Genomic DNA, 16864 nt, shown 5'->3' with positions numbered 1-16864 from the left:
ATGGATTGATTTACATGTTATAGTACACTAAAAATGAAATCAAGATGCTACATTTATATATTTGTTGTGCTGTATCAGGATGCCACACATACATATACACTGTTCGGTGGTGTAAGTAGTGGAACAATAATTGACAACAGCACCCAGGACACCGGTACAAAAAACAGGCTTACTTCTGCGTAAACAGGATTTTCAAAATTTGTTCTTGGCTTCGGTTTTCTTTTAAAGAAGTTCCACTTGGATTCCTGTAAAACAAAAAAAAAAAAAAGAATAGGTCACCCTGGTCACTGTCACACATCTGAGTGATCTTCCAATGAACAGATAACAACAATTAAAGAAAGAAATAATTTTTAGGTGATTTTGCATATAATGCACAAGACACCTGTTGTGAAAGCCAACTCTCTGTCCGCATGAAATAACTCGCCCCACTTCCCTTCTTGGAAATGTGGCACACTCGTTGCCATTGGTACATCCGTCGTTGGGAGGCTTCCAGAGTTGCTATGGGCGTGTCCTCAGAGGTCATAACCTTTGTCAATGATGCGATGGGTTTAAAAGGTCTTCAAAAAGTTCACTTTCTATCCGAGTTGGCAACTCCACAACCCTTTTTGACAACCATACTTTTGCTCAAATTAAATCCTTTTCCTGAACGTTTTCTCAGATCTCGAGGCATGCTGGTATTTTTGACTTATTTTGACTTTCAACTTCATGCTTTTTTCCCAGTTATTTTTTAAAAACCTCTCATTTGTTCTCTAGTGGAACACTGGGATTGAACTGGTAAACTATGGATATAGAGGTTATACATTAGGTAGGAAAGAAGCGATCACATTTTGTATTACTCTCATTTCATTTCTGGTTATTGTGTTTTAATTTCTGCTTTAATAAACAGAATAAAACTTTTTTCAATTTTAATTTGGCCTGGATTTTTCCATTTGTCTAGTCAGATAGTGTCAGGTGGGGCATTAAAGGGTTAAGCAGGACTAGGTATGTAAGCTACAGGATGACCGGAGCCTTTTGGCTGTCAACAGGTAACCAAACCTGTTAAAGCCTCATCAGATCTGGAACTGCAGAGTAAACCTTAATGTCTCTAAGCTCACCATTGCCTCTAGATCTCTCATCTCTTAGCCTGGGAAAGAGAGATGAATCACCTGAGTGTTCTTCCAGGCCTAGATCTAGGCAGGGGGTGGAATTTCAATAAAACAGACTATTTTATCCTGTTAAGTTATTTTCTAAAAGCTCACCTGGGACGTTTCTTCACTTGCGGATTTTCCAGCATCTGCTGTTGTAGGAGACTCTGAAGCCTTAATATTCTCTGTGCGATCAGTAGTCACATTAACAGTTACCTACAATACATTGGAAACAGATTAAAGATCTAAAATCATCCAGGAAAAAGATAATAAAGAGATGCAATAATAAATAGAAAAACAGAGACGTTACCTGGGTAGCATGAATAATCGCTGGGTCTCCAATTGCAACCGAATAGAGGGGATTATCATACGTCACTGGTTCTTTGCTTGTGCCCACAGCAAACTTATCATCCTAAATATAAAGGAAGGAGTTCATTGAGTATCAGTAACACACCTCAGTTTATTTATAGTCCACATTCACTCCATATTGGCCAGGATAATGTGGACTGATAACCTGTCTCAGATGATCCTGGGTACAAAATATACCACAAGCAAGCAACCAGGTGTATCCGTGGACATGTCATACTCTGACAAACTCGGAGAAATAAACCTGTTTAGTCTCAAGTGGAGGAGGCTGTGTGTGGTCCTATTCAAAGGAGTGACATGTCATGGGAGTGACATAACAAAGGAGTGAGAACCATCCAACCGACCATCCAAATGGTAGGTGAGGCGACAACGATTTTTTTGGCGAACGTACTTTCAGTTGTGTGTGGTCCAATAAAATGTCACTCCTTTAATACGGTATTTATGTCACTCCTTTGTTATGTCACGCCTTCGATACAGACCCGGCTGTGTGAGGTCCTAATGCAGGTCTTCACAATTCTCAAAGTAGATCCAGCAGAATTATTTCAACTAAACGGTGAATCATGTATTCAAGGATACCAGTGGAAGCTAAGGGGAAGTGCATTTAGGACTGAAGCCAAGAAACGATTTTTTACACAAAGAGTTGTGTGGATCTGGAACAAACTACAGACGCATGTCGTTGAAGTATAAACCTGGACAACTATCTGAAAGAGATATTGGGACAGCTTAGCTGTTAGCTAAACAAACAAGTCTGATGGACTGAATGGTCTCATCTCGTTTGTCAAATTTCTTGTGTCCTTATATTCTTATTACTCCTTAATTTAGTTCACAAGTCTCCAATAGGCTGTTATCTGCAGTCATCAACTTGCCAAGTCACTAGAGAAGCAGATGAAACAAAGAATTCAGCTTCTTAAAAAAATCTGTATACATATATATTACATTTTATCTTTTGTATAGCCCAAAATCACACAAGGAGTGCTGCAATCGGCTTTAACAGGCCCTGCCTTTTGACAGCAACGTTGACTCTCTAAGAAGACGAGGAAAAACTCCCAAAAAAAACATTTTAGGGAAAAAATGGAAGAAACCTTAAGAAAGGCAGAGAGACCCCTGTCCAGATAGGTTGGGCATGCAGTGGGTGTCAAAAAAGGGGGTAAATACAATACAATACAATACACAGAATAGAACACAAGTAATCCTCAATATAATAGTACAATAGAAATATTACAAGTACAGAGCAGAATTCAACACTAGATACTATTATATCATTTGGAATGCGTATGGATAGAAGAAGCGTCCCAGTGAAGTTTCGCCCACCTCAGGCCTGAGCTCAGGATTCCAGTACACATAAGACACTGGCACCAGCTACAACTCCACTTTGCATTGTCATCTCTCTTTAAAAGAACTGGGAAGCATTGGTTGGATACTAATAAACTGGTCTGATCAATATTGTCCTTATATATTCAGTGAGGAATTCACTTCTGCCCGTAAGTGCATTTCAAACAATCTTAGAACAATCTAGTAAGGGGCTACTCAAAGAATCTTACGAGTCTGTAGAAAAATTCCCCATAAATTAATTAGTTTAGAATTTGTATAAGTTGTTTCAATCATAAAATATATTAATTTGCCACACAAATTTGTGTACTAAAGTTAAAGGATTTTGATAAAGTTTAAAAATACTTTGTGTGTTCTGTCAGTTTACAATAGAGCTCTATGGTACGTCACTTTCATACGTGATAGAAAAAGTCGTAGAAACCTTTTTAAGCAGCAAAAGTTTCAATTTAGGAAAATGTGCCTTAAGTGTTTAGCAGCATTCTTGTGATAACGAAAGGAAACTAGGAATAATCATTTAATCACAGATGCTGGATCCTTTTTTCTCACAGTAAGGCCGTGGAGTTATGACAGTGCCTCACCGGTATTAAATTCTGTGGAGTTACTTACAGTATGTAGTAAAAAAACAAAGTGAGATACACGGTGAGGGGCAGCGTAGTGAAAAGAGCCCATGGGAGTTTCATTGTACTTCATACACATAACAGTACATGCACATAACATACACAATATGTGTGGAATCTCAAAACGCAGATCAATTCTCGATAACGTGTTTGGCTTGAAAAATGGACGTTTGGTAAGTTTTGAGACTTTTTCTATACTGACACAGCATTCAACAGAGCCATACTGTAAGCTGGAAGAGTAGACAAAGTATTTTTAAAATTTATAAACACACAGGTTTATGTAGCAAATGAATATATGCCACGATTAAGAAGAAATAAATTCTGCTTGAAAAAATACCAAACTTATTCTTTAAGGTAGGAGTAATATTAAGATGGATAACAACCAATAGATGGTGCTCTTGCATGTTCGGTGGACTCTACAAGGTCCTAAGTACAAAGCCTAACCAGGCTTACATTATCTTGTTGTATCAACAGGGGGTGTTAGACTTGATAATGGTGCAGGAAAAGTTCTGGGCCTACAAATGTGTGCTGATTGAAAAAGAGTTTCCCAGTCCACTAGATGGCAGCACAGTACAAATTTCTATTGTTCTTGGCCTCTGGCTGACTATAATAAAGGACTGGCAACTCACTTTAAGTTCAGGATCATTCATTTTACAACACTGGGAGTAAAGGGTGACGGTAAACACCACCAGAGCTGAAATTAATACCATTGTTTTAATTAGACTCCACTTGTTGAGTGGCGGACACAGGTTCTGTGCTGCTTGTATTTCTGGACGGACACCAGAAAAATAAACTTGTCATATAATGAGTGCAATTCACATAGTCATGTAAGTTACTGTTACCTATAAGTAAATCATCTGAGCCCATGGAATAGGAGCCATAATCCTTATCATACACACCTCAACAAGCTTTATAAATTAGGTACCTACTGTAATTTAGGCACTGCTAATACCAAACCATATCAAACAACACCATCTTATTCTCTTCCATTCTTCTAAGCCCTTACTTTGCAATTTTTGAGATGCCAGAACACACATGCAAAAACTTTCTTCATCTTTAGGATACTTTAGTTCCTTCCCGGGTCTTCAATCTTGTTGCTTATACACCACTTACAGCATTGTTTTGTTTCTTCATTATGTCTTTTTGTGACACGTGTTTTCACACCATTTAAATTTCTTCTCACTCACCAACTGCATTGCTTTGTCGATGCTGGAGTCCCCATTTAATTCTGGAGGTCCCAGATCCATTGTTACATCATCTCCAGTCCTGAATGTCACTCCATTTGTATTTTCACTGGACTTGGCAAGGCTGCTTAGGCTGTTAAGGCATGTAAAAAGTTAAAAATAGTAAGACAGATACAGAAAGTCGTGGCTTACAAATCAGTGGGAACATATGCTTTTAGCCAATGTGATGCTATTACAGAAGCGTGGAGAATACTGAATAACCTAACACCTAAAGTTCAGTGGCCGGCCAAATGCATCTTTCTAATTGGATGTAGCAATCAATTAATTCAGGTCATTCAGACAGAATCAAGAAAACTGACACCTGCCTTGGGAGTTTAGGCAAAGAAGGTAATAGTTTTCCAGTTCGTCTGTAATTCAGAAATCCACCAACTGCCAGGGCGCCAAAGATAAGGATTAGAATAACAGCCAGGAACACAGCAACAGCTGAAATACAAGAAAAATAAAAAAAAAATAAAAACCTATGCTTTAGTATTTGCCTTTAAAATCTGTTAAAAAATGCAAAATGATAATTGAGTAGCCTGAGTTACAAACGTCACAATCCTTGTTTGTCTTATGCGCTCTTCAAAGTATAGTTTTATGATATTGGTCAGTAAGACACTGTGGAAAGTGGTGTAAGTGATAAACGCCAGCTTCCCTGTTACCTGGCCCTGGATAAACCAGTTAAGAAAATGGATGAATGGAAAGTGGTGGACATTAAAAATGACTTTGTGTTAAGTATAAGCTATAGTACAATTTTGTACATCTATCTATCTATCTATCTATCTATCTATCTATCTATCTATCTATCTATCTATCTATCTATCTATCTATCTATCTATCTATCTATCTATCTATCTATCTATCTATCTATCTATCTATTTGTCTGAGTGAATTCATGACCAGGGACAGTAGGTGGGATCATTGTACTGCAAGTGTCTGCTAAAGCAAGGAAAGCTGGCATCCGTCAATAAGGGCGCGCACATAAAGGCGACCTTCAAAAGGGCGACCTCAATTGGGCGCGGCGAATAAAAGCGCACATAAATAAAAGCGAACTTCAAAAGGGCGACCTCAATTGAGTGCCGAATAAAGGCGCGCGTAAATAAAGGCGAGCTTCAAAAGGACGACCTCAATTGGGCGCGGCGAATAAAAGCGCACATAAATAAAAGCGAACTTCAAATGGGCGACCTGAATTGAGCGCTGAATAAATGCGCGCGCAAATAAAGGAGCGCTTCAAAAGGGTGACGTCAATTGGGCGCAGCGAATAAAGTCAAACGCAACAAAATTATTACAGAAAATTTATTACATAAAGGCAATGACTGAATGTATAAAAAGGTGAATGCAAGTTACACTTGAAGCTGTAGATTATGTGCAATGCCACGTAGATATTCGAGATGCGGTCTATTAGCATAATCAAGGTGTGACACCCCGTGTAGTGGGAATCAAATAACCAGTCTACACTCTGGATGTCTAGTAAATGGGACCGAGCATGACCAGGATGATAATGGATGACTGGGAGACACGGACACAAAAAGGGTTGGGTTTTTAAAAATAAAGTGAAGTTTTATTTACAGGTGCACTTAACAAAAATAATGTCCTGCGGAATTTATATATTAAAACACAGTTCAATACCGCAAAAGACACACAAAAACAGTAAATAAATGATGTTCAAAAATAGTGACTATATACAAAAATAAACAGTGCACCAAAACCCATAACCCAAATAAATACCTCCACCAAAAAGTATTCCAGAGATATTTTTACAAAAACAAATATTTACAAAAACAATGCACAAGCCGTCATGTCTGGTAAATCCGACCTGTCCTACCGAGTACCTTTCTCTTAGAGGGTCTAATCAAAAAAGCACCATGCTCTGGGGCAATGCGTTCCTTTTATAATCGGTGCCATTGTACCGACCAATTAAACTGTCCATTATCATCCCTCTACAACCGCGCGATGACGAGAACTCGTCGGCGAGAAGTGGCGTCTCTTGCCCTGCAAAAATGCTATATTAAATCGAGCAGCCGGCGCGTGCGCACATAGCTGTGCCGGCTTTTGAGACGCAACTGCGCTTCTGCCTTAAGTTACCGTAAGCACTTTTAACTTTTTACGTCCTTCCCCAGAGCTACTGCCCAGACAACTTCACACATGGGATCCCTTTTCTAAACCGCAGTAAACTAATATTATGACGCTTCACCCTTTCTTTTACACTTTTAGAGTTATGGGGTCGCAGGAGGCACACGCAAGAGTGGAAAACCGTTAATGCCATCCCGGCCGGTTAATGGCAAGGCTGTCTCTCCATACTGCACGAGACCTACCGCGACACTCTCCAAAAGGCGCTAATAAAGTCAGTGAAGATGTCCATCTGCATTCTATACAAAAGGAAAAGGCAAGTTTCCTTTCTTTACACTTTGATTTTTTCCCCAAACAAATGCCTCTCAACACTGCAGAGGACACTTGACAAATTTTATTTACTTATAGGTAATGCCAGTAAGGCACATTACCACACAAGGACAATTAATTTAATTCGCTCTGAAGGTCATCCTTTTGAAGCGCTCCTTTATTTGCGCGCGCATTTATTCGGCGCTCAATTGAGGTCGTCCTTTTGAAGATCGCTTTTATTTATATGCGCTTTTATTCTCCGCGCCCAATTGAGGTCGCCCTTTTAAAGGTCGCCTTTTTGTGCGCGCCCTTATTGAATAGAACCAGGAAAGCTCACTATCGATCTACATTACTGATACACTATATATACGTATATATATATATATATATATATATAGTATATAGTGGCGGTCGGCTGGCAGCTCATCCCAGCCGGGACGTCCCTGTGATGGAAGGATGAGGGAAGGCAGCTTTTCCAGGTCACTGTCTCCCCCAAAAAGCTAGATGGCAGCTTCCCTGGGACCTGGCAGTGTCCCGGATACTCGCAGGGCATCCTGTAACTTGGAGTTCGGTTGTGCAGCCCTGTTGAGTGCCATGGGTGCCACCAGGGGGAGCTGTAAAGGAACAGAAGGACTCAGCCATATTTATAGCCCGTAAGTACTCCCAGGTCACGAGGATGGGAGTCCCGAAGTACTTCCGGGCTGAAGAAAAATCGAATTTTCCATCTGACCTGGAGGTGCTAGCAAGTCATGTGAGTGGAAGAACAGAAGCACTTCTGGGTCAAGGACTATATGAAGGACTGGTGGAGACCTAGCAAGCGAGCCGGAGTTGGAAGGAAGAAGACAGAGCTTGTGAGAGGAGGAGTGAGGGTAACAGAAGAGTAGAAGAAGAGAGAAGGAAGGGTCTGAGTATTTCTCTGAATCGAGCATTGGTAGGTGTTGTACATTGAAGAAAAGTATTAAAGGTGTGTGGTTTTGGACATCAGCACTAGAGGCGAAGCCCCTAACGTTGCGCCACGGCGTGTGGTTTGTTCATTTGACCGCATGTAGATCGGGGTAATTGCATTCGTGGCATTTGTAGTCTGAATCACAATCTGATTGTATGAGTGGTTACCTACCAGGTAATGCTTGTGGTTGGTCAGCAAGTTGGCTAACATCCACCACGGTGCCCTCTTTCAGTGAGTGTGTACGCCTGATGAGCCCAGAATTAGGGCGAAACACGTGTCGCGTACTCTTTGCATTATTTGACAGTAAAACTATTTTCAACAATTCTATGATCTGCTTCTCGCAACTGAAAGAGGGCACTGTGGAGGATGAGTCACAGTCTGATTGTTTGGGTGGTTACCTACCAGGTAACATTTGTGGTTGGTTGTGTGCTCTTTGTACTATTTGGCAGATACTACATAACATATCTATGATCTGTTTCTTGCAACTGAGAGGACGTTGCGGATATTTGAGTAACTGATCCTCACCCTGTCAAATAAGTGAACCAGTTGCTGTGGCGCAACGTCAGAGGCTTCACCTCAGTTGCTGACTTCCGAGGTTCGATCCCCATAAGGGGATGCAAAAGTGCATACACCTGACATGCCCCAATAAGGGCGAAGCATGTGTCGTGTACTCTTTGTATTATTTGGCAGATACTGTATATGTATATCTATATATATATATATATATATATATATATATATATATATATATATATATATATATATATAGTATGTTTTTTCATATATATTCAGTTTCAATCACTTTGCTCATCAGTAATATAGATGATCAATCTGCTTAAAATTTAATTCAGAGAAAAACTTAGAGTGAAACGTTTCAGTGTACAAAAAAATTTGTCATACAACTTGTGTTTCACCACAAGCAAAATTCACCCCATTCATAAATGAATTTTTATCTCATCTACAAACTTTTCTTTTATGTGCAAAAGCATGGCATGGTTTATGATGGTCCAAAGTGTCGATAGTGGGAGGCACAGCTACAGAGGCTGCACCAGCAAGCACGTCTCTGTTTCTAAATTCCATTGGCCTGGGTATGTGTTTGCAAGTGTGACTGGCTTATGGAGCTACAGAAAATGAGCTCAGATGGTGTTATCTCTGACCCAAATATACGATGCAAGGGGAAACTGGTGGTGCGAATGTACAGGCAGGCAGTGTGCGAGCCAGAAAAGAGTGTGTGGAGCCACATGGAAGGAGATGTGGAACATTTTAGCGGTACTGAAGGGCAGCTAATGGAAAAGATATTGGTTTCAGCAGCAGAATAACCCTTAGAGACCAATGTTCCTCAATTCCACCCCAAAATGCTCTGTTTTAGTGAGTTTTGTTGTTTTAGAAATTGCAGAATTGACTGCAAAACAAATTTTAGGGGCAGTTAAGGGCCTGTTTCAAACATTTTAACAGTTCTTTAACAGGCCTTGTATTTTATCTTCTGATATATTACATAAAATTTGCGCACACATTGGTAAGTTTTTTTTCACACAGAGTACCACAGATACATGAAATAAGTTACCAGGTAGGGTGGTGGAGAGCAGAACTTTTGGGACCTTTGAAATTTGACTTGACGTTATTTGGAAAAAAAAGTTGGATATAATTAATTGGTGAGCTTTGTTGGGCAGAATAGCCTGGTCTCATCAAAATGTTTCTAATGTTCTAATTTAGTTGCACAGACTGTATTGATTTCACAGGAGGCACAACACTGCTGTTTCACGTCTCCCTGCCTGAGAACCTCTTGTACGGAGTTTCCACATAATCCCTGTGCCTGCCAGGGCTTTCCTTCCACATTAGGTTATTGGTGGCCAGTTAGATTATTAATGGAGGCTGGTGGCCTGTCCAAGGTTTGTTTCTGCCCTTTGTCTTATGAGACCAGGTTACGCTCTATCCCTTGTGGTCCTAACTGGATACAGTTGCTTTGATAATTGAAAAATGTGTTTGTTTTTTGCTTTAATTTCATTCTTTTATGTTGTTAACTTACACAGCAGTCTAAGCTTCCAAATGAGAAGTCTGTTAATGTGACAAAGTCCAAAGTGGGGAATAACTTTGGATATAATTGTTTCCTTTTTTATTTCGTAAATATTTTTTACAACTACCACTCTGAATGACACGTTACAAGGCTTCAGAAATTTAAAGCCCCTCTAATCTTTACGAGAGTGACAAATCCTTGCTGTTAAAATAGCCTACACGAGGTGTTGCTGTGCATTCACCACACTTATCTCAGCCTCGCTGCGCCTCTCCAGACTGGAGTCATGACACTGTCGCCATACCCTTTCATATCACAAGGCTTAACCTCTGACCCAGTGATCTCATCCAGCACAGGGGTGGCAGAATAATGAATGCCGAGGTTTGGCACCAGGCGGCCCTTCTTTCAATAACCAGCAAGACTCTATTGTCTGCAACAATGTGACTTCTTTTCTTTATTTGTCATGTGAACAGCTTTTTACTTTTGACCAATCCCGTGATTTCTGGAAAACTTTTTTTTTTTTTTTGTGGACTAATTTCCAATCAATCATTTAACATTCGTGAGAAAGAACTTGAATGAGAGTACACAGTTGTGTGAATGAGACTGTCATGAATAAATCTGGCCAGTTGTAAACTGAAGGGTGAAACTGTTGGAGATGACTTGTACTGCACGCTGAGAATGGAAATAACATCTAAGACTTTCATCTAAGAGTCGCTCAGTGGTGCGCAATGCTACCTCCCACCTCCATGGACTTAACTTCAATTTCCAGACAACTCAGGGCTGAGTTTGCTTGTTCTATGCTAGTGTTTTTTCTAGGGGGACTTTGTCTTTATCTTATGTCCTAAAAATGCCCAAATTAAATGATTCTGAACTGACAAACAGCATTCAATTTGTGAATGTGTGCGAGTTTGTTTGAAACTGGGCACATTGGATTAAAAATGTATTCAGACCCCTTCACTTTTTTTACAATTCATTATATTGCAGCCTTGTGCTAAAATCTTATAATTTTCCCCAACATTTCAGTTACCATAAAGTGACAAAGTTAAAACAGGATTTTAGAAGTTTTTTGCAAATGTATTAAATTTAAAAGCCTCCACAAGTATTCAGACCCTTTATTCATTTCTTGGTGGAAACTCCTTAGCAAATCCAGCCCAAAGTCTTCTTGGATTTGATGTGTTAAGCTTCACGTAGGCTAGGATTTGGGGATTCTCTGCCATTCTTTCCTGCAGATCCTCTCAAGCTCTTTCAGGCTGGATGGAGACTGTTGGTGGACAACTATTTTCAGGTCTCTCCAAAGATGTTCGATTGGGTTCGAAGGGCAGGCTTTGGCTCGGACACTCATGAAAAATCCCCTCCAGGAGGCGCTGTCTTTGAGCGCTTTTAGCCACAAGCTCATTCAAACCATGGTGTGCTAGGAAGCGCCTCTGGGATTTTTTCCTTCCTATTGCTATCAGGCAATTCAAAGTTTTCCACCCGATGCACTCATTAAGTTTATGTTTATTTGTGTATGTACTTATCGACTGATTGATTGATTGGCTCTGTTACTTGTCCAGTGAGTCTGTATCCTTGTCTTTTATGTTTCTGCTGTTATCTAATCTAATAATCTTCTTCTTCGTTTGGCTGATCCCGTTAGGGGTTGCCACAGCGGATCATCTTCTTCCATATCTTTCTGTCCTCTACATCTTGTTCTGTTACACCCATCACCTGCATGTCCTCTCTCAGCACATCCATAAACCTTCTCTTAGGCCTTCCTCTTTTCCTCTTCCCTGGCAGCTCTATCTTTAACATCCTTCTCCCAATATACCCCTCATCTCTCCTCTGCACATGTCCAATCCAACACAATCTCGCCTCTCTGACTTTGCCTCTCAACAGTCCAACTTGAGCTGACCTTCTAATGTCCTCGTTTCTAATCCTGTCCATTCTCGTCACACCCAATGCAAATCTTAGCATTTTTAACTCTGCCACCTCCAGCTCTGTCTCCTGCTTTCTGGTCAGTGTCACCGTCTCCAACCCATATAACATAGCTGGTCTCACTACCATCCTGTAGACCTTCCCTTTCACTCTTGCTGATATCTGTCTGTCACAAATCACTCCTGACACTCTTCTCCACCCTGCCTGCACTCTCTTTTTCACCTCTCTTCCACAATCCCCATTACTCTGTACTGTTGATCCCATGTATTTAAATTCATCCATCTTCGCCAACTCCACTACCTGCATCCTCACCATTCCACTGACCTCCCTCTCATTTACACACATGTATTCTGTCTTGTTCCTACTGACCTTCATTCCTCTCCTCTCTAGAGCATATCTCAACCTCTCCAGGATCTCCTCAATCTGCTCCCTACTATTGCTACAGATCACAATGTCATCGGCAAACATCATAGTCCACGGGGACTCCTGTCTAAACTCGTCTGTCAACCTGTCCATCACCATAGCAAATAAGAATCTAATCTAATCTAATGTAATCTAATCTCTCTGTAAGACACGCCTCTGTTGTTTTGGATTTGTGCTTAAAGTGTTAACCTTGGTATTTTTACAATTTAACCGCTGACCATAGGTTTCACCTGTTCATTTTTTGTAACAAAATGAAATGTAGACTTATTTTTCAGTCACCATAAACATACTGAAAATAGATACAATTTCACAGCTTTTCAAACTGTGGACTTGGGTGACAATGTGCTGCAGCATTTAGTGTCCTGGGTTCAAATCTTGTGCCTGTTTTTTTGTGTGTATGGTGGTTGGCTATGCATTCCATTGACTGCTTACAGGTAATGTTAGTTGGCCTTTGTGTGTGTGAGAGATGGCTTTTTCTGCCTCGTGCCGTTGACCCCATCCAGTGATCAGAACTCTTTCTTACTTCTGTCAACTCTTCATTGGCAATAGTGAGAAATGAATGCATACAGTGCCATGTAAAAGTTTGAGCACCCTGCCTAAAATGTCTGTTACTGTGAATAGTTACTGTAAGTGAGCAGAAGATGAACTGATCACCAAAAGGCATAAAGTTAACGCTAGAATTCCTGAAGCCTATGAAAAAACTCCTGGCACTGTCAGATCTAAACAGCAGTGTGGTGAATTGCTCGCGTTCTGAAGTGACTTTAGCTTCAGGTGGAAGTCCCATTTTACTTTATGGTGCCAAGCAGAGTGCAGCCGTCTATTAGCCAGCGGAAAGCTGTGAAGAAACTGTCTGTTGTTACGGTTCTGCCTTTGTCCAGTATGATAGTGGTCATGGGACATTGTATCTTTGATTGCCAGTACAACAAATAGTTCTGAGCAGGCATCAGCCAAAGCGCTGCACTTGTGAAAAGAATGGAGATAAACGCCATCAACTCAGAGAGGGAGAGGCAAGTTCATTGTACTGTGTGAACATCACTGAGAGAATAAAACTGAATAATAAAAAAACAAGCGCTAACTTTTACAAGTAGCCAAAATTTACATCGGGTGTTACAGACTTAAATCAAATGTATGTTTTTATTATATTGCAGTAGAAATAATAATAATAATAATAGCAGCTCACTACTCAAAACGCAGAGCGCCGGGCCACAAACCCAGGCACTTTGGGTTATAAGGCAGCAGTTCTTACCTCTGGACCATCCAAGAATACATGTCAACTCCCTGTCGATTGGCATTTGAGCTTCGGTTTTTAACTCATTGACAGCAACGTGTAAATCAAATGTTTTTGTTTCTTTGGTTACATTCTTGAATAAAAGCGCACATGTTTATTTGATATTTGGACTAAAGTCTTATAGTCATTATTAGTATAACATTGAAAAAGTTTCTGCTTTAGGTATGTGTTCAGCATTTCTTGCCTCACATTTCCTTTCATCCTACATTTACCTAGATTTTTGTAGACACGGAAAACACATGAAATGCATGTATTCCAACTAATGAAATACTGTATTATTTACCTTCTACAACTCCAGGAACCTCTCACGCAGATAACGAGCCTTGGCTTGAGCTAGGAGAACTTTTTGCCCGAGCTGAGCTCCGTCTAGGTGGAGTGATGGGATAGCAGGCTGCTTGCTGCTTCTGCTGATCAACACATTTACAAAACAAAAGACGTGGAATGGAGAGGTGCAAAGCAATTTAAGGTGAGCCGGGATTACAAGTTTTTTCGTTGGCTTCAGGAATTCTTTAAGGGTCATTGTCCTATTGGAAAAAGAAACTTTGGCTCTATCGTTGGTACAAAGTGCCCTGCAGCAGGTTTTCATAAAGGATATCCTTGCACTTTACTCCAGTGAACTTTCCCTCAGCTCCACTTAATCTCCCAGTCCCCAACTGTACAGCATGATGCTGCCAGCACCACGCTTCACAGTTGGAATGGTACAGCAGTGTATGGCAGATGGCTGGGGCCCTTGCCCGGGCGGGACGCCTCCATGATGGAAGGACCAGGGAAGTAAGTGTGGTCAGAGTATTACCTCCCTCAGAGCGATAGGTGGCAGCCCCCCCTGGGTTGCAGTGGTGCCTCGAACTCCTGCAGGGCTCCATGGGAGTTGGAGTTGGATACAGCCCTGTTGAGATCCGGGGGTTCCACCAGAGGGTGATACAGCTGCAGCTGAGTCCGTATGGATGGTTCTTTCGCTACTCCACACTCAGAAGTAGTAGTAGTAGTAAAGTCAAGCACCTGGAGTACTTCCGGGTAACGTATAAAAAGAGAAAGCAGACACTACTCTGAGAGCCAGAGTTGGATGGAGGGAGACGAAGCTTGACGGGAAGAAGAGGAAGAAGAGAATTGTATGTTGTGCTTAGCTATGCTTTTGGGAGACGGGGAAGACGTTTCCCACAAGGGAGAAAGAAAATAAAAGTCCTGTCTGCTTGCACTTGTGCCTTCTGCACCTGTCTTGTTGGGGTTGACTTCACAAGTGCCTAATTTCCCCAGACCTGGTGCTAATCTTGCTTTCATCAGACCAAAGAATCTTCTTCCTCACTGTCTAAGAGTCCTTTAGATGCTTTTTAGTGGGCTTTCTTGTGTCTTTTACTGAAGACAGGCTTTGGCCTGGTCACTCAGTCATAATGCCCAGAATGGTGGAGTGTTGCAAAGGGAACTGTCCTTCTGGAAGTTTCTCCCATCTCCGCACAAGTTCTGTGAAACTCAACCAGGGTGACCATCGAATTCTTGGTCATCTCTCCCCTATAAAGGTCCTTCTCCCATAACTGCTCAGTCTGGCCATGTGGCCAGCTCTAATCAGAGTTGTGGTTATTCCAAAACTTCTGAATGATGGGCACCACATTGCTAGCTGGGAATCAACAACACAGCAGCATTTTCTGTAGCTTCTCCCAGATCTGTGCCTTGACACAAACTCTGCAGGCAATTTCTTCAAATTCATCACTTGGTTTTTGCTTTACTGTGGGTACTTCTATAGACGGGTGTGTGCTTTTCCAATTCTGTCCAATCAACTGACCTGACCACAAGTGGACTCCAAACACAGAGTAGAAACATCTCAGTGACAATCAATAGAATGCCATGCACCACAGTTAAAGTTCAAGTGTCATAGCAAAGGCTCTGAACACTTGTCTCAATGGGATGTTTCATTCTTCTCAGTTTTAATACATTTGCAAAAATTCCTAAAATCCTGTTTTTAAATTTTTCATTCTGGAATATTGAGGGTTCCTTGATAAGGAAAAACATAATTTAAACGATTTTAGTATAAGCTTGCAACCTAGTGAAATATGAAATGATCAAAGGGGACTGAAAACTTTATGATTTTATTATATGTGTCTGTTGGTGTTTGTGTGTGTGAATGTGTCCTATGATGGTGGGTACCTTCTCTGCATTCAGTCCTTCCAGGTCCCCCATGACCCTATATTGGAATAAGCAAGTTTAGAAAATGAATATAAATACGGAGGAGGCATGGGGAGAGGGTCAGCTCCTTGAATGAGGCATTGTTATAATTCTGTGTATTTTAAAAACGCCTGAGCGCTTCTTTCAACTTCTCTTTCTTAACTGTTATTCTCATTTTGGGTTTTTTAAAGTGTTGCGTCATCTTTTGTACTTATTTTCTAATTATTATTTTCACCTATTATTTAAATAGACTATGTGATTTCTGTCTCTAGTTTGTTTTTTACAGGAACCGCTATTTTGAGCCGCCATCATCATGACAGGTTGTCGGTTGAGCAACCAGACAATGAAATTCTCCAGAAATTATGTAATTAAAGTCATTGATGTGACAATACAAGAAAATGGAACATCTGAGGTTTGCTGAGATTCTGAAAAACATTTTTTTCTGTGTGCATGTAGTTCAAGTAATTTAAAATTAATTCCTGACTCTTTGCATCTGTTTCCTTACTACGATTCTTTCACTAGCGATTTTGGTAGTAGCAAAGGATAAGGATATAGAAAAGCTTTTATTTGTTGCACCTCTATATAACAACCACCTTTTTCCACCCTCTCTAACATATACACTATTCTATGTCTGGAAAATGTCCGGAATTAAAACACTTAATGAGACTTGTACATAGATAATGTCTTTGCACCCTATGAACATTTACGCTTCAAATACAACTTCTCATCCATACAATTCCTCCACTACTTTCAAGCAGAAACTTTGCTAAACAGAACCTGCCCAATTTTCCTCACCTTCCACCCCTTCTGGTCACTAGACTATTTAGATTGCTACTCAGCTAGACGTTGGTGTTCACTTTGGTACATACATTTGGCAAGGATGGATCTCTGACTGTGAAGTACATTTGGGAAGGATGACACTCCGATTAATATGTAAAGTTATCCCTTGCGAGAATCCGTGAAAATGTTTTGGGCCCAGTGCTGCTGTATATTCTAAGTTTATTGTAATAAATAATATGTAAAAAGTTACGGGAAACGGGAAATAGAATGATCACAGCACAAGCAAATCACATGTGTGAGTCTGGCTGCT

At 40.6% G+C, this 16864-nt stretch overlaps 1 protein-coding gene across 1 annotated transcript in view; it reads right to left on the bottom strand.

Annotated features, from left to right (window-relative positions):
* Positions 1 to 16864, bottom strand: part of lrp2a (low density lipoprotein receptor-related protein 2a) — a 357969-nt gene that overhangs the window by 6418 nt on the left and 334687 nt on the right. Inside the window, 5 exon segments of the mRNA XM_051930710.1 lie at positions 174 to 245; positions 1239 to 1340; positions 1435 to 1536; positions 4624 to 4753; positions 4986 to 5103. Coding sequence (XP_051786670.1) covers positions 174 to 245; positions 1239 to 1340; positions 1435 to 1536; positions 4624 to 4753; positions 4986 to 5103 — 524 coding nt within the window.

Source organism: Erpetoichthys calabaricus, chromosome 8 (assembly GCF_900747795.2).
Source record: "Erpetoichthys calabaricus chromosome 8, fErpCal1.3, whole genome shotgun sequence".
Classification (NCBI taxonomy): Eukaryota; Metazoa; Chordata; class Cladistia; order Polypteriformes; family Polypteridae; genus Erpetoichthys; species Erpetoichthys calabaricus.
Note: the sequence above shows the minus strand (reverse complement) of the source record. Positions and strands in the feature narration are given on the sequence as shown.